This window comes from Ipomoea nil, unplaced genomic scaffold (assembly GCF_001879475.1).
Source record: "Ipomoea nil cultivar Tokyo-kokei standard unplaced genomic scaffold, Asagao_1.1 scaffold2159, whole genome shotgun sequence".
Classification (NCBI taxonomy): Eukaryota; Viridiplantae; Streptophyta; class Magnoliopsida; order Solanales; family Convolvulaceae; genus Ipomoea; species Ipomoea nil.
In genome coordinates, this window is record NW_017618587.1 from 3,458,770 (window position 1) to 3,480,413 (window position 21,644).

Here is a 21,644-nt window from a genome sequence, read left to right on the forward strand (position 1 = left end):
AAATCAAACTTACCAATTGAAGAATGTAAGAAAAAGATATTGTGTATGCAAGTGTATGATAATAATAATGTGAAAGATCTAAATAAAATCAAACTTACCAATTGAAGAATGTAAGAAAAAGATATTGTGTATGCAAGTGTATGATAATAATAATGTGAAAGATAACAGAAGTTATAACGGCAGGGATATTTTTGTCCAAATAATTATGTAGTATAACATTTATAGTATAAGGTACAAAAAAAGTTAACAGAAAAAACGGACATAAAACCAGGGACATAACCTGGATTGAAACTTATTATGTTTTTAGATATATATAGCCGAGCGCCACACACCGCTCAATCAAAGCTCAGCTCGAGTCAGCTCGTTTCATAACCGAGCCAAGCTCGAGCTTCTATTTTCGAGCTCGATCGAGCTAGAGCTCAAGCTTGAGCTCGAGCCAACCCAAGCTCGATTTGTTTACTTCTACTTAATAAATTACATTACTACACTAGATACAAAAAGCACAAATACCGATCGACACCTTAGAAAAATTCACATAAGAATAATTATGGGGAGCGACCACAACCAAATTAGTCAAGTAGTTGACTTGATAACAAAGAGGTTCCAAATTCGGCTGTTTTGCAGCTGCAAGCTTTATCGTAAATCAAATAAGATAATTATCATTAAATTAATTATTGAATGTGTGCATTTATGTGGTTACATGGATGATTGCTCTATTCCACTTGTAACATGGGGTACCCATAGAGATCTGGGGGTTTCTAAAATCTGTTGTAGTCTTCTGTTTGTCTGTTCACCAGAACAGGTAAGCATTTGATGGCGTGAGATGAAAAATAAAGAATTCCAGAAACAGGGAAAACGGAAATTGACACATTGCTGTTGAAACTCCAGACAAGATAGAAACCAATCTCCAAATACTTCACCTAAAACATTGCAGAAAGATACTGGGCAGCATGTTGTGGCGTCGTTAATCACAACAGGACAAGAAGAGAGTCGCCTTCAAATTGTTCGAAGATTCCCACCATGGAAGATGAGTGTGGAATCGCGGGGGCGATGATTTCATGGTTGACTGACTCCATTCTCACCAAGCATGCTGCTTAGTAGTGAGCAGAGCATCAACCATATCACAGTACACTAACAGTGCTATTGCATCAATCCATGTGTATGGCGGGGCAGACCTAAACCTAAACCTAAACCTAAACACCACGTATGAAGATAGGTTAAGGTTAGCTAACAAAATAGCGACGTAGGTTCATATCTCTTTATGAATGATAGGTCACAAGTGTCCCATCACTGTATGTAGTAGGGCGCCCCACATCACATGATTGTTACCACTGGATGTTAAATGGGAATGCATTACTCATACTGCCCCTGAATTCTCTCCCCGCACATCCTACCCCTTTGATCATCCGGCCTCTCATGTGGCAGACAACTTAGGTGGTTAGAAATAGTGGCTGACTGGGCTGAGGAAGTGAGGAGTGACTGTCTGATCAAAGTATCAAGCTCCAAATGAGGATCGGAGATTGTGGCTGCAGATGATCCTTGTTTTTACTCGTGCAACTTACTTGGCATAGAACTATTAAGTTAATTCGGAATAAGTACATGAATTATATGTCACTTATAGGATGGACGGTTGTCCAAGTGCATCATTGCACCCTACATGTCTTCCTTGCCTAGGATCGGAACTCTAAAGAAATGACTACCGCATCAAACACGGGCAAATAATGAATCCTAGGATTAGAAAAGCTCTGGCCAGTCTCAGATCCCCTACTTTGATGAATAAAGATAACATCACATTTTTCTAGATGTGGAAAAGGTTATTCCTAGCTTTATGCAGTTTTATCTTCCATAATTCTCGATCTGCTAGTGGACTATTTGCACTGAGGACACTTTACTGCTTTCTTTTAGCTGTTCTGGGGACATAAAGTAATCCCACCCACTAACCCACTAGCAATACAGAAAATGAGACCCAGCTGAAGATATTTCACAAAGCCAGTAACTAAAGTGAGGGACGCAACTTAAACGATAAATCCATGCAATCCAACATCAAGCATTCACACTGATCTCAAAGACTTAATGAGAAGTGATAATTACCTTCACTTTGGTAGATGCTCATCAGGTTGTCCCTTTCACTGGATAAACATTCTTGATAACCATGGCACTACAAAATTGACCAGGTCACAACCTACATGGTTCTCACTTTTTGCCTGCATTTGATTGAGAATCAACAAATTATTCCAAGTATAAACATTATTAACAACTCTTACTGTTCTGCCAATAGCTAAAAGCAATTCATTATGAAAACATCCATGCATCATATATCAAGACTAAACTTTAGATACTATAGCAAAATTATTATAAGTGCGCACTTCCAATAAAAATTTGGGGAAATGATACAAAAGGAATCGTAGCCATCTGCATAAAGCATAAACTAGTAGGAGCATGGGACTGCTCTTCCAAGTACATGATTTTCAACCAATTATTTCCATTGGGAAGGGTACCCTCTAATAAGAGCCCGGATAATAAGGGATTAGGCATCCCTGCCTAACCTTTTTATGTATGTACCCAAAAAAAAAAAGTTTATTACATGTGTTTGGATCTGATGATACATATAGGACAGGCAAATGATAAATCTATACTGTGGCTTTAAGACTTAACTCACTTAAGTAGAGCTGAGTAGATTTAGCAAGCTGTACAATTTAATTTAAATAGGCTCTCCGTGCATCAAGAATTCCAGCAACAACTTGTAATAAGTTTATTAAACTCATAACAATACTCATTCTTTCCAATATTTGGGAAACAAAAGCATGCATCCTACAAAATCAATTCTTGAGATCAGAGCGAATATTGCAAAATGTACATTAAGTGGCATTGTATTCTAACTCAGACTTAGAAGTATTTCAGGAATTAGGAAAGCCAATACAACAATAATCATTAATGGCATTCGGATGCAATTCCTCCAGAATGCATCATACGAATAGAAGGATCAAGTTGCTGGTACCCCTAGGCCACCACTAAAAGAGAGAGAATCTAGACAAGTTGATCTGTTGCCCAATTGCAAAATTGAGAAGACAATACAAGTATCTTAACCTAAGATGTAGTAACCAGTGATGATTTTCCCAACAGAAGAAGATTCCTTCCTAGGTGATCATTTTCATTATATCAAATGCGACTCACATGTCTCAGACAAACTAAAGCAGTGCATTACACATTGGTAACCATTCACACTCAACAAGTCAACAAGAGTTCACTCCAGGAATTTTACAAATGAGTTCCATATTTTAACTATAAGATCATGGTGCAATGTTAAGTTATTTTTCCTACAGCGATAGTCATGCAACTCATCACCCAAGTAAATGTATATAACTGTTGTCATCATATGTCACAAAACATTTATAAAAAAATAAATAAATAAAAGAGTTCTAACATAATAACAGAGCCATATAGGAGCAAATTCCTCTATCTTGTAATAGGATGGACAAGTACCATGGATTCAAAAAATGGAAGAAATAGATACAGTAAAACAAACAAAATATCAAGCAATGCTTCTGTAAATCCCATAATTATGATAAGAAATAATTCAAGAAATTATATCCAGAATTGGACCAAAGGTTATTCAATCTGACTATTATTAATGTAGTACGCATGCAAAAGAAAGGAGCACCATTCAAGATGACAAAGGTGCTAATTTGCATGACTAAAGTAGTTTTTTTTTTTTTTTTTTTTTTTTGGGTCTCTTGATATCACATGACATTTCTCTCCAATTTTGAGCTCAATCACATAACCATGATAAGGAAAATACAGCCTCAGATGTGACTTTGCTTCTACGGTTTTCTCATACAGAGTAATGCAGCAAGCTAAACCACTTATATCCTGACAATAATTCCCAAGAAGCGCAACAAGGTGATAGAGATGAGAATTAATAATTATACAACTTGAAGTGGATCAATTAGGCATCAATATCAATCTAAGGAATCGAACTCTTTGATTGACATAAATGCCGCACTAACATGGAAATGTGTTATTGGCAACATTCCAAAAAAGACTACTAAGTCATCATTAATTTTTGGAATGAAATGTTTCATACAAATCCATCATAGAAACGTTGTAAACTAAATTGAAAAGATCTACTCATAGGCACTCCGCACTACTGACCAAATTCCCACCTTGCAACATATACTACATCAATACATGCCTAATTGACCAAAATGACATACAATGCTCCATTCTCAAGAAGCCGAGGGCATGCACTGAATTCTAAAGGTAAAGAAGTAATACAGCTTTCAATGACATGGACTGAAGTATTTCCAAATTGAAGCTTGTCAAATATCATGATGTCCGAGAGAACAAGGAAAGGAGGGGAATGACATCTACTATAGCTCCCTATGTCTATATGTTTAAATGAATCACTATCACCACATTTAGATCAATCTAAACTGCAATTCACTGGAACAGGCTGTATGTGATAAAGGCATAAAGCTATGTCACTAAGTTGAAATACTACAGCATTATTTCATGGAGCAGTCATTTCATAAAGCATAAGCAAATTATTATTCTCTTGCATTCAAAAGCATATTAAATCCATTGATGAAAAATTCCAAGTTTCAACCCACCAAGCCAGTTGATAGGGGGCAAATAAAGCAGGAGGAAAACTATGGTAACCTGAAAGAAATACAAACTGGAAATCTGCCTCACAAAAGAAAGATATGCAGGCATAAAAAAGTTTTCCTTCTATTATAATATTAAGAATAAGAATGTTTTCATTTGCAAGCACAAGCTTTGACAGTGTAAGGACAAGTGAATTAATGAAATTACATGCCTAAGGAAGAATGAACTCCTACAAATAACTTGAATAAAATGTCCACTTTCTCTTTCAAAAATGGAGTGATGTTTGACGTAGGCATGACTACTAAAAGGATATTTGAAACTAGGGATTAGTGTTAAGAGAAATGCAAGGTTAGGCTTTACAAATTGATTCCATGCTTAAGAACTAAAAAGTGAGTTTAAGAAGTATAAAATTCAGGCATCATCCAACCTTTTGAGCAATGTTATATTAGAAAGAAATCGTTGAATCTTTCGTTTGAAAGGAGTGGATACCATTTGATTTTGAAAGTGAAAACTAGAAATCATGTCATTCCACTTGAATAGAGGGAGTACTCTTTAATATTTGAGAATTAGTTCAACATATTCAGGTTAGCCTGGTTCATAAATATGTACTGATCACTTGAGTATGACTCTAAGGGTGTATTTAGTTAAAGTTATATAAAATAAATAAGGTAATGTCTGAATGATTATCTTATATAACCTCATTTAGTTCAAGTTATGAGATAACTCAGGTAGTCAGGTGATGTGACATTACTGCCACATCAAATTTTGGGTTATCTTCAAGGTAATGTGACTACCTTCCTCACCTTAGGTAAATACATAAACTGAAGGCATTTAAGTAAATTATACAATATAACCTGAAATATAACCCCCAACTAATCAAGTTAATATTACATTTCCACTATCCCAACTAAACACACAAGGTAATCTTACATTCTTGTAATCTCACATTACTTCTCAAGAGGTAATCCTATTATCTAGGGCAATCTCCTAAGGATCCACACAACAGTCAGTAATTGATTGTTCAAATTGTTCTTTGTGTCTTTTAAAACTGGCTCAGTTCAGAATTACGAACCAAATATAGCATATAATAAAAAATGATGAAAAGCAAAGCAGAGCCACAGGAAAAATAATAAATAAATAAAGCATTTTATGAGTTGATTCCAACATAAAAAGGAGTTCACCCTGAACCTCATCCTCCAATGAAAAATTCAACAACAGGAAGAAGATGTAAACCAAAAGGAATGGTGAATTGATTACACATTGTATTCCACTTCTCTTATTCATGTCTTTCTTTTGCTTCTGTTCAGTTTTTTTTTTTTTTTTTTTTTTTTTTTTAACTGTAGTCAATTTCAACACTCACTGCTAACTAAAATCCATGGCAATAGAGTGAGAGGTCAAGAAGCAGAAAACGCCATATAAATCTGGAAATATTGGCATAGTTTTATTACAGTAGTACATAAGCTAAAACAAGGAGAGTGAATTAGGAAAAAAAAAAAAACGAAAAACAATAAGATAGTTTGTGTATGCATATGCTATTCAAATGCCTCTAACTCTTTTTCAAAATTGTTATGGAATATATAAGTAATATGGAATCTATATATATTAGGCCGCCTGGAGTTTTAGGGTTTTGAGTAAGTAGTCATAAGGAAACTTGTTTCCATATTAGAAGTCTTCTAGCATATACTCCGTATTTAACTATTTATATATAAATAAAATAAAATAAAAAAATAAAAATAAAAATTATCGTAAAGGCTCTAATACCATGTTGAATTTGAAAGATCTAAAGGCCTGGAGGGTGGAGAATAACAACCACCCGCCAGTTAGACGGAAGCAGAGATGAAGAATCAAGGAATGAGAAAATATATATTGTACAAAAGTGAATAGAAGGTTTATAAATCAGAAAGGGAATACACAACCCTATAAATACATGCTAGAAGACTTCTAATAAGGAAACAAGTTTCCTTATGACTACCTACTCAAAACCCTAAAACTCCAGGCTGCCTAATATATATAGATTTCATATTACTTATATATTCCATAACAAAAATTAACAATAGTATTTCATTACTGCACCATGTTTGACTTGTGAAAGCATTAGTATACTACAGATAATTAGTAACTCCTGATTAAAGGTCTCATTCTAGCTTGTACAGTTTAATATACCATCAGTGGAAGAGGACAATTATTAAGCACCTGTATCCTCTACAGATTACTTATACTTGGGCTCTGCCTCATGAAGTCATGAGTGCCTTGGTTCATTGACCCCCTTACTGTGGATTCAGCCGATTTGTAATCACCTCCAAAATTTGCTGCACAACAATTTAAAAAATAATACCAATTAGCTTGGTAGCACTTAGCTCTTTGATGTGTGTCTGTGTGTGTTAGGGGAAAGGGGAGGGATTATTAGATCTAAGCAATGATGGTAGATGAAAATTTCATACTAAGATATATTTATCGGCAGCAGCAGGTAATTGATAAAGTGGTTGGATTAGTAGCACAATGTAACAAATCTCAAATAGGAAAAAATAAATAAATAAATAAATGCAACCTTCTAGCAGATCATGCAATCATAAAACAGAAGTTGCCAACTCTTGGACTAGCTTAGCAGGCTAATGTGTCTCTTGGACCAGCTACTTCAAGGTCCAATTAGGCTGTCTTTCAAAAAGCTTAAACACGTATCTTCCAGTTCACACATGGAACTATCTATTTCTTTTTACTTAAGGCATCATAACTAGAGCTGCTCTCTTCTTTTACTACATAGAGACAACAGATATAGAAGTATTTATTATTCCAATCACATTCCTTCAAATGTCCAACTAGGAGATCGCTGAGAAACCCACTATTGATTTAAGTTAATGCAAATAATGGGAGAAAATATTACTTCCCTACAACGTTTTCAAAAACTTTATGGTTAGATATGCTTATAGGTTCTGAAGTAAACACCCCTATACACATAACAAGACTGGTTAAGGTTACTTCACTACAATGTTTCAACTCTATGGTTAGATGCTCTTATAGATTATAATGCCAAAACACCCTACATGCAATAACAACACTGGTGGCTTTGAGATGCAATTCAACAAACTTCAATTTGAGCTTTCAAGCATGGTGAAGCAAATACTCTATCAAACTGATTCTAGAATTGGGGAAAACATTGTAGCAGACTTTACTAGTAAAACAAGGTATGATGAATGATCTGAAATGGAAATTTTCCAAATCTTCAAAGAACACAAAGAATGGAATACAAGTACATTAGAACTGGATTCAATCAAGACCAACATTCCAGGCATAAACCTCACTTTGTACTCCACAATCATTAACAACTACCTAGTAGGCAACGAATGAAACGCAAAAGATGGTAAAATGAGAGGAGCTGTTAATGTAACACAGAAATTACTCCATACCTAGTAAAAACTATTTACCAGTATTTGCCAGTTTTTTATCATTTGTTTATTTGTTCTTTCGTGACAAGTTTTGGTGCACTCTTCCATAAGCTTATAAGAAACAATACTCTCCTATAACTGTGTTGGCAAAAACCAGCATTTGAACAATGCCTTGTAACGTATTCAAGGAGTAATTTCTCGGAAATTAGGAACCTCATTCTCAGCCATCTCAATTGTAAAACCAATAGATAATAACTGCATCACCCTCTATCAGAAAGCTAACAAAGGATACAGCAATAAAGTTAAAAATGGTGCTTTAAACAACAATTAGAAGAAAAAATAATCTATTCACAAAATTCAACATTATTCGGTGCCATTTGGCCCTGGTTAAAATAAAATTCAAAGCACAAATTAATCTCAGAAATTTGCGTCAAAGTTTTACTTGAGTATAGTCTTCGGGATGGATACAACCAAGAGATATAACGACTAAACGACGGCCGATTGTCCGACGAGGAGGCGGGAGCCGCCGGAGACTGCCGTTACTAGGGAACGATTGTCATTAACGACGGCAATTCAGACCACCAGCCGGAAACATTCTAACGTGGTGCTAAGTTCTAAGAGCATCCTTAATAACTTATTTTTACACAAATTTTAAAAGTAAATAAGTCATCTTAGTTGAAAAGTTAATTAGTCTCCTAAACTATTTAAATGACCTGCTGTCAAGGTTATTAGAGTTTCGATCACCCTCTGACAAAAATTTTGATAAAAAAATTGACGACGACTAACGAACGATCGCCGGTCAAGGAGAAGACACCAAAGTCACCTTCTCCGACAAGAATCAACCCAAATCCGGATCGCCTCGACAAAAATGCGACCCAGTGGTCGCTTCTCGCTGGAGAAGGCTACCCAAACGTGTTGGGTCGCCTTCTCTTGTTGAAAAGGTGACCATCTCAACAACATATAGGTCACCTTTTCCAGCGAGAAGGCGACCTTAGTGTCAGTGTCTTCTCCATGACCGGCGATTGACGATCAGTCGCCAGTCACTTTTTTGTGGAAAAATTCACCAGAGGGTGGTCAGAACCTTAATGAACCTTAATGACATGTGATAGTAGGTCATTAATCTGTTTTTGAGTTTCATTGCATCAAAATAAATTATTGATGGGTGTAATTGTACATTTAAATAGTTTAGGGGGCTAATTGACTTTTCAGCTAAAGTTCAATGACCTATTTGATCTTTTCTCATTTTAAAATGTCAAGTAGGAGAGAACGAGGGAGAAAAAAAAAAACAAGAAAAATTAAAAAAAAAAAAAAAAAAAAAAAACTATATTAACCCACCACGCATGAGCACTTCTGGTAGGCTTCACGCGCACTGGAGTAGTTGTTGCTTTTTTAGTATGACTCACTTTTCTTCCAAAAATGGTTTTCATGCAACAACCCAATACCTTTTCTCTCATCTCCCCCTTTCCTCCACATAAGCATTACAATATGCAAAAATCATCCAAAATTCTCCTAGTGCCGGGGATGTTCTAAGTACTCATACTTTGTACAATTGGCTACATTTGTGTAATTATATTAAACATAATAAGACTATGCAATTTTATCTCACTTTCAAAATGTTATATCACAAAATTTGTAATTATTTACTCTATATCCATGTAATTTTCTCACCTCTTTCAAAAATAGTCTCACTTGCATATCACCTTATTAAAAGTTTTACTTTTTTATCAATAAAGTAATAATAATTATTATTATAATCTAATCTACTAAAAACATAATATGTGCCAATACAAGTTATGTCCTTGATTTTTGTCCCTTTTTTATATGCTAATAAATATATACATTTTGCTTTAATTGTTGTACATTTCATTTGTAATGGACAGAATCACACTTACACCGTTATAACATCGTTAGTATTTAATATATCCACCAATTTTACCATACATCTACATCTATCATATCTTTTTCCTATTTTTAATTATCATTTTATTAAAATTATCATATAACAATTCATTTAATTATAAATTATATTTTAATATATATATATATATATATATATATATATATATATATATATATATATATATTTGTTTTGATCCCTATATTTTTTAAATATACGATAATTCAAAAGTATCATCAGTTTAAGGAATTGTGAAACATAATTAATTTTAATTAATATTTAAAATTGTGTTACTTAACAATATTTTAATATTGGGTATAGGTTTTCGCGCAACGCACATACAAAATGTTAGTAAAATAATACGGAGTAATAAACAAATCAAAAAGGCAATTGCATGTGAGTTGCAAATTTCTCTCTCCTACCCTTTCTTTCTTCTAAGTCATCAAATATTGTACTATTCTCCTCATAATATGCTTTGAAGGTGATGCTCTAAATATTATGCAGTAATTGTTGGGAGAGGTATCCGATGAGTCCAAACTCCAAAGTCTTATATTAATGAATGAGTCAGCGAATTTGAAGGGGTTGGTGGATTGGTGTTTAAGGCAATCAAATTGCTTCATCAAATTAAATGTCTACTCCCTCATTGGTTTCCACAGAAATCACACTGAATCAATCTTCCCCAGACTCTGCATCATAGCTAAGCAATGGATCCTCCTCCTCCTCCTCCTACGGTTCAGTTCATCTCAGAATGCTACATCACCCCAAAACCCAGCTCAGAAGCATCCAAAAAACCTGTGTTTTTATCAGTATGGGACTTAGCTATGCTCTCAGTTCACTACATCCAGAAAGGCCTCCTTTTTGCCAAGCCACCATCTTTCGATCTCACCACTTTCTTGCACAGCCTCAAGCACTCCCTTTCCCTCACCCTGCTCCATTTTTACCCGCTGGCAGGCCGCCTTTCGACTGCCAAGGGAGAAGACGGCGCTGATGGGTATACAGTCTTCATCGACTGCGAAAACAGCCCCGGAGCCAGATTTGTGCAGGCTTCTCTACATCTCACCATTGCTGATATCCTTTCTCCCAGGGATGTGCCATTGATTGTCCAATCTTTCTTTGACCATCACAGGTATTGTATATGTCTCATATAGTCATATGTTGTTCTTTCTTTCACTCACGTATTTAAATCTTATATTTTGTCCTTTTTCCATTGTTATTTGATGATTTTGTTGGAACTGGGATCACCATAAACGGGGTATAGAGTTATAGAAAGCGTAAGAAAATAGTAGCTTTATTACTTAATACCCTAGGCCTGGAATAGTACGTACAAATCCCAGACATATATGAGCTCAAAATGACGGTCCAAATAATACAAGCTATAACCATAATAATGAAATAGGACCTAAAATGGCTGCTCAAAACCATAATAATGAAATAGGGCCCAAATTAAAATGACGGAATAACAATGTTATGGCTAGGAGTAGAACATACCATTAGATGGGAGAAAACTCATATCAATAGACCATAAGGGGTTTGGTGAGCTGAGGGATAATTTTTAAGGCAATGGAAAAGCGCCTACTTTTGTTAAAGGACTCAAGGATAGTTGACAAATGGACAGCATCTTGACAATCTTCATTTTTTATCATTACTCATACACGTGGTCTTTTCTTACTTTGTTTTCAGCACACTCTCATGCATAAGTGAGACTTCCTACCTTTAATACATAAGATCTTGAGTAGCTTAGGTGGTTAATATGATATTTATGTTGTTGAGTGAGAGATTGTGAGTTCTATGGTAGCACATCTTATATCCGCTTGCGTCAAGACTTTTCCATATTGCGTATTTAAATCTTATATTTTGTTTCCATTGTTATTGATGCTAGCTTCTTCTCCTAATCTCAAACCACAGAGCTATCAACCATGACGGTCACGGGAGATCCTTGTTGACCATCCAGGTTACAGAGCTGATTGACGGCATTTTCCTAGGATGTTCCATGAACCACACTGTGGGTGATGGGACATCTTTCTGGAATTTCTTGAACACATTCTCTGAAATATTCAGAGCCAATAATCATCAGAACCCCATCTCCCGGCAACCAATTCACGACCGCTGGTTCCCTGAAAATCACGGCCCGGTTCTGAATCTTCCGTTCACCCACCACGATCAGTTCATCAGCCGTCACGAGGCGCCGCCGCTGAGGGAAAGAGTCTTCCATTTCTCGCCGGAATCTCTAGCCAAGCTCAAAGCCAGAGCCAATCAAGAATGCAACGCCGCCACCTCCAAGATTTCGTCTCTCCAATCCCTCTCCGCTCATGTCTGGAGATGCATAACCAGAGCTCGAAATTTCCCGGCAACCACAATCACAAGCTGCCGGATGGCTATAAACAACCGGTCCAGGCTCGACCCGCCACTCTCGAACGACTACTTCGGGAACTACGGCCAGACCGTTAGGGGCACCGCCGCGGCCGGAGAGCTTCTCGAGCGCGGGCTAGGCTGGGCGGCGTGGAAACTGCACCGGGCAGTGGCGAGCCACGACGACGCGGTGATTCGCGAATGGGTTAACGCGTGGTTTGAATCGGCTTTCGTGTATCAGCTCGGGCAGTTCTTTGATCCTTGCAGCGTAATGATGGGCAGCTCGCCCCGGTTTGATATGTACGGCGTGGAGTTTGGCCTGGGAAAAGCGGTGGCGATTCGAAGCGGATATGCTAATAAGTTCGACGGGAAGGTTTCACTGTACCCTGGGGTTGAAGGTGGAGGGAGCATGGATCTTGAAATTTGTCTTTCGCCTCAGTCTATGGGAGCTCTAGAATCTGACATGGAGTTTATGGACACCGTCGCCTAATTATTAGCACAATAAAATCTCAGTTTTCAACTGTGATCATTGTAATGATCTTGATGGGAGTATGAGTTCTATTACGTCTACATTCTACTTCTAAATCTTATTTCATTACTTTTAGACTGTCTTTGGTTCCATGATCTGACAAACAATATATGATATCTTCGTTGATGTGATTCTTAGAAAAATGTCTACATCAATATATGAACTGTCACTTATAAATATAGGATAAAAATAGAATTAATTCTTTTAAGAATTTTAGAAAAAATCATGCTAATTGCTAAGTTATATAAGAGAGCATCTTCAATAGTTTAGATTTTAGTCATTTTACACAAAATTTTAAATGCCAAGTAAGAAATAAAGAGGGAGGAAAAAAGTAAAAATAAAAACAAAAACAAGAAAATGAGTTTTCAAAAAACAAAATGTGAGTAAATTACCAAAATAGTCCCTCGACTATTTCGATATCACCTTTTTGGTCCTAGTCATTTTTACTTGGCTAATTACATTCTTTTACTATTAATTTTTTAACCATTTTAGTTCTCAGGCAACTTAGACAACAATTTTTTAGAGATATTATTGGAAGTTCACTGTTAAGACTTCTCTTGCTCTTCTTCTAGATCGCTCCTCTTCTCCCCGGACATTGCCTTGTTCATCTCTGCTCTCCCTCTCAAAATCTTCACTAATTCCTCCATTGTTGCCTTCTTGTTTCTCCTGTTCTTCATCAACACCTCGTTGATGTCCGCCGGCGTCATCTCCGCCGCCTCAATCACATCCTCTAGTTCGCTTGAGAGGTTGTTTTCTACATTGGCGTCGTCGTAGCCTAGGTAGTTCTTGAGGATGATTTTGAGGGCCGGAAAAGTACAGTAGCTCATGTGGATGTGCTTGTTCATTCACCTTGCGCAGCAATGCGGGATCGAGTTTCTCGACATGATTGGTGGTCCATAGCAAGGTTTTGTTTATGTTGGCGAGGTTGATGGAGCAGTCGATATCCTCAATTACTATGATGGATTTGGAGATTGTCTTCATAATCAGCTTTCGGAGCTCGAAATTGGTGTGGATCTCAGTGAGTTCCAGGTCGTAGATGTCGTAGACCAAGAAATTGGCCATGGCGGCGATCATACGGGACTTTGCAGTGTCAGGTGGGCTATGGAGAAGGTAACCCCTTTTTCAAGCTCATTCGGTCCTTTGGTAAAAGGCTTCACCATTCACAAAATCCTTTATATCAGCCATGATTTCTTCCTTTATTTGGGAATCCATGGCAAGTGTCTCAAACGTGCTGGGGTGTTTGAACGGAACTGCTTCCCAGGGATAGCCGCGGGAGTCCAGAGATCTGCTACGAGAGTTGGTTCACAATAGGCGATCTTGGTTTTTCCGGCAAATCTCGATGGTCTTTTCTAATAAAATCAAGGAAGGAGCCGATGAATCGCGAAGGTGGGTGTGGAGGAGGTATGTGAAGGTCGTGCCTTAAGTCACCGGAGGTATGTTGAAAGAAGAAGCACATATTATACTCAAATTACTTCATTACCCTTATACTTGCCGAAAGTTTGGTGCCTTAAGTCACCGGAGGATCAAAATGATTAAAAAAATTGATAGTCCAAGATGTAATTAGCCAAGTCAAAATGACTAGGACCAAAAAGGTGAAATCAACATAGTCGAGGGACTATTTTGGTAATTTACTCAACAAAATGTTATTGTTAATGTGTCTATTGGGAGCGTGTGAAGTGCCGTTGTGCGCTTCTGGTGTACCTGTAGCTATGTTTTGTTTTTTAGGTGGAGCTTGACATAAAAAATCAATCTCTCCCACAAAGATCATAAATCTTCTCTTTCCTCGCGTATGCATGATCCCCCAAAAATCATCTAAGGCCATCCGCAGTGAAGATCTTGGTGTAATTTTTGAGGAGTTTTTGGAGGACGATTAGAAAAGAAAAATGAGTGAAAAGAAAAAAATAAAAAACAAAATAAAAAATCAACAAAATCCCGACAAAATTCCTAGAAAACTCCCAAAATTCCTGACAAAACCTACAAATTAGTAGGACTACCTCAACCTTTTCTCTCCTCTCTCCTCCACATATCCATTTTTTTCTTAATATTTGTACTAATTCCTTTGTTGGGATGCCCTAATGATCATAGCATGATGACTCTGCCCATGAGGTTCAAGTATTTGAATTTTGAACTACTACACGTGGGGAAGTGGCCCCCACAAATGATTGAATGAACAATCTCCAATTCTACAATAAGACAAATAGACAATGCCAATAATGAGATTGAATTTAGTCATTTTCAGCACTAACATATCTAATTTGAACAATTTTTCATCACTATCTTTGCTTCATGTCTACTCCCTAATTGGTTTCTACAGAAATCACACTGAATCAATCTTCCCCAGACAGACACAATCTACTCGATCTGCATCATAGCTAAGCAATGGATCCTCCTCCTCCTACGGTTCAGTTCATCTCAGAATGCTACATCACCCCAAAACCCAGCTCAGAAGCATCCAAGAAACCTGTGTTTTTATCAGTATGGGACTTAGCTATGCTCTCATATCACTACATCCAGAAAGGCCTCCTTTTTGCCAAGCCTCCATCTTTCGATCTCACCACCTTCTTGCAGAGCCTCAAGCACTCCCTTTCCCTCACCCTGCTCCATTTTTACCCGCTGGCAGGCCGCCTTTCGACTGCCAAGGGAGAAGACGGCGCTGGGTTTACAGTCTTCATCGACTGCGAAAATAGCCCCGGAGCCAGATTTGTGCAGGCTTCTCTACATCTCACCATTGCTGATATCCTTTCTCCCAGGGATGTGCCATTGATTGTCCAATCTTTCTTTGACCATGACAGGTAAGTGGTTTGGGCGATTAATGTTTGTGTTGATGAGTGGGAGATTGTGAATTCAAACCTCAATATGTTATTTCCATTGTTATTGATGCTTCTTCTCCTAATCTTAAACCACAGAGCTATCAACCATGACGGTCACGGGAGATCCTTGTTGACCATCAAGGTTACAGAGCTGATTGACGGCATTTTCCTAGGATGTTCCATGAACCACATGGTGGGTGATGGGACATCTTTCTGGAATTTCTTGAACACATTCTCTGAAATATTCAGAGTCAATAATCATCAGAACCCCATCTCCCGGCAACCACCAATTCAGGATCGCTGGTTCCCTGAAAATCACGGCCCGGTTCTGAATCTCCCGTTTACCCACCACGATCAGTTCATCAGCCGTCACGAGGCGCCGCCGCTGAGGGAAAGAGTCTTCCATTTCTCGGCGGAATCTCTAGCCAAGCTCAAAGCCAGAGCCACTCAAGAATGCAACGCCACAAAGGTTTCGTCTCTCCAATCCCTCTCCGCTCATGTCTGGAGATGCATAACCAGAGCTCGAAATTTCCCGGCAACCACAATCACAAACTGCCGGATGTCTATAAACAACCGGTCCAGGCTCGACCCGCCGCTCTCGAACGACTACTTCGGGAACTGCATCAATGCCATTAGGGGCACCGCCGCGGCCGGAGAGCTTCTCGAGCACGGGCTAGGCTGGGCGGCGTGGAAACTGCACCGGGCAGTGGCGAGCTACGACAACGCGGTGATTCGCGAATGGGTTAACGCGTGGATTGAATCGGCGTTGGTGTATCAAATCGGGCAGTTCTATGATCCTTGCAGCATAATGATGAGCAGCTCGCCCCGGTTTGATATGTACGGCGTGGAGTTTGGCCTGGGAAAAGCGGTGGCGATTCGAAGCGGATATGCTAATAAGTTCGACGGGAAGGTTTCACTGTACCCTGGGATTGAAGGCGGAGGGAGCATGGATCTTGAAATTTGTCTTTCGCCTCAGTCTATGGGAGCTCTAGAATCTGACATGGAGTTTATGGACACCGTCGCCTAATTATTAGCACAATAAAATCTCAGTTTTCAACTGTGACCATTGTAATGATCTTTGATTGTAGAAGATGAGATTTGAGTGTTGTTTTCCTCACAGTTTCATATTGTAATCCAGTTGAGTCGAATTAAACTTAATAAATTATTCAAAAACTTAGATAGAGTCTAGGGGTCGTTTACTTTATTTCTCTGTTTTTCCATTTCCAGTTTTCCATTCTTTCATTTCTCTAGTTTTCCTTCTCCATTCTTCCATTTTTCTATTTCTCCATTCTTCCAATTTTTTATTTTTCTAATTTTCTATTTTATTAAAAATAATCATCCCATATAGTATTTGTACATTTCTACAACAAAGATGATAATAATAATAATAATAATAATAATAATAATAATAATAATAATAATAATAATAGTAATAATTTAATAATTTAATAATAATAACAGCAAATTTGTGTATATAAGGAGGAAAATGGAAAAAGAAAGAGAAAAAGAAAAAGATAATAATAATAATAATAATAATAATAATAATAATAAAGGGGCACGCACAGGAAGCAACAAAAGTGGAAGTGAAAAGGTAGCTTTGAGTTTTAAATATCAAACATATTTGTTACGCGCAGGATTCGATACCAAGACCTCAAGCTTTAGTACTGTTCACGCGTTTCCATCTCTCCATTTGGAGAATGTGTTTTTTTCTTTCTCCAAAATTGTATAGGAAGTAGAAGAATGGAGATGAGATAAAAATTGGAAACATAAATTTAGTAAACAAGTTCTCCATTTTTCATTTTTCCACTTCTCCAATTCTCCATTTTTTCAGAAAATTCTCCATTTTTCCAATTTAGTAAACGACTCCTAAGCTTGGCTCTAACTCTAAGAATTATGATTTTGATGAGTTACTAGTATTTGATCGTACAATGCACGGCCATTAATGATAATAATTTAATGAAACAATATTATTATAACATAATAATAAGAAATTAAGAAAAATTATATTGAATAAATTATTTAATAATTAACATTCAAATTGTATTACACAATATCAAAAATTTTGTTATATATAAAATGCTAAAAAAAAATGTATATACATTTTGAGTCGTACTCAAAAAGTGTCCATTATCCCCACAAGTTAATTATACTCTAAATATAAAGCTAAAATATATATATATATATATATATATATATATATATATATATATATATATATATAAAATTTATTATTATATATTTTTTTATTATAAGGGAGGGGATACCCTACATATACACACTACTTGCCTCAAGTGAGGTTCAAACTTATCTCCTATCACTCAGGAGAGCAACCGAATACCAGTGGACCACAAGTCACTTAATATAATTTATTATGTTAAACTAATAATTTTTGAATTAACATTAAATACAATTCAAAATCTCTTTATATGTGTAATATCTTTTAATGTCCTTGCAGCTGTTTTGTTTTTTAGGTGGGGCTTGAGACAAAAAATCAATCTTTCCTACAAATACCATAAGGGTGTGTTTGGTTCGCACATGGGAATCGGAATGAATATCAAATACTTGGTAATGACAATAGGTTTTGGTGGAAGTATTTAACATGTTTAGTAGTTGGGTGAAATGTGAATGATTACTAATAGTAGTGCTTGAGAATGGATAAGGGAATGAAACTCTTATTTTATTTCGGTATGAGTTTTTCAATTATTGGGGTATTCGAAACCCATAATAGTATTCTAAAAACCTATCAACCAAACAATAACAATCACTTTCATACACATTCCTATTGGCAAAACACATCAACCAAACACACCCTAAATCTTCTCTCACCTCCACACATGCATGGTCACCAAAAAAAAAAAAAAAAAAAAAAAAAAAAAAAACAAAAACAAAAAAACAACCAAAAACCATCTAATGATCATTGCATGATGACTCTGGCGACTCACTCTGCCCATGAGGTACAAGTATTTGAACTAGTACTCGTGGGGAAGTGGCCAATTCTACAATAAGACAAATAGACAATGCCAATAAGGAAATTGAATTTTAAACGATTAAATATATGGTATTTTAGATAGATTTTTTTTTGGTCCCTTTAGATTTTGGAAGATTAAGGCAATCAAAGTGCTTCACGTCTACTCCCTCATTGGTTTCCACAGAAATCACACTGAATCAATCTTCCCCAGACTCTGCATCATAGCTAAGCAATGGATCCTCCTCCTCCTCCTCCTACGGTTCAGTTCATCTCAGAATGCTACATCACCCCAAAACCCAGCTCAGAAGCATCCAAAAAGCCTGTGTTTTTATCAGTATGGGACTTAGCTATGCTCTCAGTTCACTATATCCAGAAAGGCCTCCTTTTTGCCAAGCCTCCATCTTTCGATCTCACTACTTTCTTGCATAGCCTCAAGCACTCCCTTTCCCTCACCCTGCTCCATTTTTACCCGCTGGCAGGCCGCCTTTCGACTGCCAAGGGAGAAGGCAGCGCTGGGTTTACCGTCTTCATCGACTGCGAAAACAGCCCCGGAGCCAGATTTGTGCAGGCTTCTGTTGATCTCACCATTGCTGATATCCTTTCTCCCCGGGATGTTCCACTGATTGTCCAATCTTTCTTTGACCATGACAGGTATTGTATATGTCTTGTCCTTTCTTTCACTCACATATTTAAATCTTATATTTTGTCTTTTTTTTTTCCATTGTTAGAACTGAGACCACCATAAATCGAATATAAAGGTACAGAACGGGTAGGAAAACGGCGGTCCGAATAATACATAAATTATACAAGCTATAACCCTAATAATGAGCAAATTATGCCATGAGCACGTGCCCACCTTGCAAGGTGGCACGATTCTATATCCATAATTTCTATTATGTAGATCCATAATTTATATATTGTAGATTCATAAAATTTATACTTTATATTCTAATTGTTGAACTCTGTTTTCACAAATCAGAGAACTATATGTTCATAATTTGATAACTATACAATTTAGAAATTATAAATTTACGGTACAGAAATTATGAATACAGTATAGAAATTATGAATCTACAGTTTAGAAATTATGAATATACTGTTTAGAAATTATGAATCTAAAGTATAAATTTTATAAATCTACAGTATAGAAATTATGAATCTACAGTATAGAAAGTATGAATCTAAAGTATAAAAATTATGAATATGAAATCGTGTCTATCTTGCAAGGCGGGCACGTGCTCACAGCATAACAATAATAATGAAATAGGGTCCAAAATGGTGGGCTCAAAACCCTAATAATGAAATATGACGCAAAATGGAGGATAACAATGTTATTGCATGCTAGAGTTGAACATACCAGCAGAAGGGAGAAAACTCAGACCAATGAACTATGGGGTTTGGTGAGCTGAGGGGTAATTTTTAAGGCCATAGAGAAGTGCCTACTGTTGAAGAGCTCACAAATAGACGACATTGAACCATACACCTACCCTCTTACTATTTTGCTTCTAGCACATTTCTATGCATAGGTGATACTTCTTGCTCATTAGTACATAAAATCTTGTGTGACTTGAGTGGTTAATGTTTGTGTTGACAAGTGGAGATTAATTGTGAATTCAAACCTCATGGTAGCACATCTTATATCCGCTTGGAGCAAGACTTTCCCAGGCCATGTCCCCTATTTAAATCTTATATTTTGTTTCCATTGTTATTGATGCTTCTTCTCCTAATCTCAAAACACAGAGCTATCAACCATGACGGTCACGGGAGATCCTTGTTAACCATCCAGGTTACAGAGCTGATTGACGGCGTTTTCGTAGGATGTTCCATGAACCACCTGCTGGGTGATGGGACATCTTTCTGGAATTTCTTGAACACATTCTCCGAAATATTCAGAGCCAATCATCAGAACCCCATTTCCCGGCAACCAATTCACGACCGATGGTTCCCTGAAAATCACGGCCCGGTTCTGAATCTTCCGTTTACCCACCACGATCAGTTCATCAGCCGTCACGAGGCGCCGCCGCTGAGGGAAAGAGTCTTCCATTTCTCGCCGGAATCTCTAGCCAAGCTCAAAGCCAGAGCCAATCAAGAATGCAACGCCACAAAGGTTTCGTCTCTCCAATCCCTCTCCGCTCATGTCTGGAGATGTATAACCAGAGCTCGAAATTTCCCAGCGACCACAATCACAAACTGCCGGATGTCTATAAACAACCGGTCCAGATTCGACCCGCCGCTCTCGAACGACTACTTCGGGAACTGCATCAATGCCGTTATGGGCACCGCCGCTGCCGGAGAGCTTCTCGAGCACGGGCTAGGCTGGGCGGCGTGGAAACTGCACCGGGCAGTGGCGAGCCACGACGACGCGGTGATTCGCGAATGGGTTAACACGTGGATTGAATCGCCGGTCGTGTATCAAATCGGGCAGTTCTTTGATCCTTGCAGCGTAATGATGGGCAGCTCGCCCCGGTTTGATATGTACGGCGTGGAGTTTGGTCTGGGAAAAGCGGTGGCGATTCGAAGCGGATATGCTAATAAGTTCGACGGGAAGGTTTCAGTGTACCCTGGGATTGAAGGTGGAGGGAGCATGGATCTTGAAATTTGTCTTTCGCCTCAGTCCATGGGAGCTCTAGAATCTGACATGGAGTTTATGGACACGGTGGCCTGATTATTAGCAGAATAAAATCTCAGTTTTTCAACTCTGATCATTGTAATGATCTTGATTAGTTGATTGTAGAAGATCCGAGATTTGATATTGTTTTCCTTACACTGATTTAAAAAAAAAAAATTTGATGTACGCATAGCTTTATCCTTTGGAAAATAAAGAAATGTGAGAAGATGGTGGAAGTGGTGTGCAAGAATGGACAAATGTGTTATTATGTCTTGAGAGAGATACAAATTTGGGTTCGAAGATGATGGAGGAAATAATAGTAACTTCATCTTTTTTACACGTTATCTTATGATTGATGGAGATAAATAAACAAATGTTAGCATTCCTTTGAATTAGGAAAAAATTTGTCACCATTATTTGAATGTGTATTGTTTGTGTGAAGTTCGTTTTATAATTTTAATCAATAAAATATTATCTAAAAACATAATAAATCTC

At 37.3% G+C, this 21,644-nt stretch overlaps 3 protein-coding genes, 1 long non-coding RNA gene and 1 pseudogene across 6 annotated transcripts; 3 read left to right on the forward strand and 2 right to left on the reverse strand.

Annotated features, from left to right (window-relative positions):
• Nucleotides 1–521: 521 nt before the first annotated feature.
• Nucleotides 522–8,578, reverse strand: LOC109149747. 2 transcript variants are annotated; one of them, XR_002049000.1, is made up of 4 exons: nucleotides 8,431–8,578; nucleotides 6,799–6,914; nucleotides 2,092–2,204; nucleotides 522–1,175 (listed from the first exon to the last, which is right to left on the reverse strand). It is a non-coding gene; the product is annotated as an uncharacterized LOC109149747 (long non-coding RNA). The 2 variants fall into 2 exon arrangements; XR_002048999.1 differs by having other exon boundaries at nucleotides 522–1,193.
• Nucleotides 8,579–10,451: 1,873 nt separating this feature from the next.
• LOC109149744 (uncharacterized acetyltransferase At3g50280-like) lies at nucleotides 10,452–16,754 on the forward strand. Of its 2 annotated transcripts, XM_019297698.1 has the most exons (3): nucleotides 10,452–11,011; nucleotides 11,791–12,742; nucleotides 16,619–16,754. In XM_019297698.1, the coding sequence occupies exons 1-2, from the start codon at nucleotides 10,590–10,592 to the stop codon at nucleotides 12,722–12,724; spliced, it is 1,356 nt and encodes a 451-aa protein (XP_019153243.1). In that variant the 5' UTR covers nucleotides 10,452–10,589; the 3' UTR covers nucleotides 12,725–12,742; nucleotides 16,619–16,754. The 2 variants fall into 2 exon arrangements, with proteins under 2 accessions (XP_019153243.1, XP_019153242.1); XM_019297697.1 differs by lacking the exon at nucleotides 16,619–16,754 and having other exon boundaries at nucleotides 10,453–11,011; nucleotides 11,791–12,804.
• On the reverse strand, nucleotides 13,309–14,182 carry LOC109149220 (annotated as a pseudogene).
• Nucleotides 15,065–21,541, forward strand: LOC109149745 (uncharacterized acetyltransferase At3g50280-like). Its single transcript, XM_019297700.1, has 3 exons — nucleotides 15,065–15,126; nucleotides 18,753–19,192; nucleotides 20,282–21,541. Exons 2-3 carry the CDS (start codon nucleotides 18,774–18,776, stop codon nucleotides 21,204–21,206), a joined length of 1,344 nt encoding a protein of 447 aa, XP_019153245.1. The 5' UTR covers nucleotides 15,065–15,126; nucleotides 18,753–18,773; the 3' UTR covers nucleotides 21,207–21,541.
• LOC109149746 (uncharacterized acetyltransferase At3g50280-like) lies at nucleotides 15,119–16,698 on the forward strand. Its single transcript, XM_019297701.1, has 2 exons — nucleotides 15,119–15,555; nucleotides 15,670–16,698. Exons 1-2 carry the CDS (start codon nucleotides 15,143–15,145, stop codon nucleotides 16,598–16,600), a joined length of 1,344 nt encoding a protein of 447 aa, XP_019153246.1. The 5' UTR covers nucleotides 15,119–15,142; the 3' UTR covers nucleotides 16,601–16,698.
• Nucleotides 21,542–21,644: the final 103 nt, after the last annotated feature.

Coding starts and splice junctions, on each gene's coding strand:
- LOC109149744 (XM_019297698.1), top strand. CDS start 10,590: ATGGATCCTCCTCCTCCTCCTCCTACGGTTCAGTTCATCTCAGAATGC. Junction 11,012..11,790: donor TCTTTCTTTGACCATCACAG/GTATTGTATATG, acceptor CTCAAACCACAG/AGCTATCAACCATGACGGTC.
- LOC109149746 (XM_019297701.1), top strand. CDS start 15,143: ATGGATCCTCCTCCTCCTACGGTTCAGTTCATCTCAGAATGCTACATC. Junction 15,556..15,669: donor TCTTTCTTTGACCATGACAG/GTAAGTGGTTTG, acceptor CTTAAACCACAG/AGCTATCAACCATGACGGTC.
- LOC109149745 (XM_019297700.1), top strand. CDS start 18,774: ATGGATCCTCCTCCTCCTCCTCCTACGGTTCAGTTCATCTCAGAATGC. Junction 19,193..20,281: donor TCTTTCTTTGACCATGACAG/GTATTGTATATG, acceptor CTCAAAACACAG/AGCTATCAACCATGACGGTC.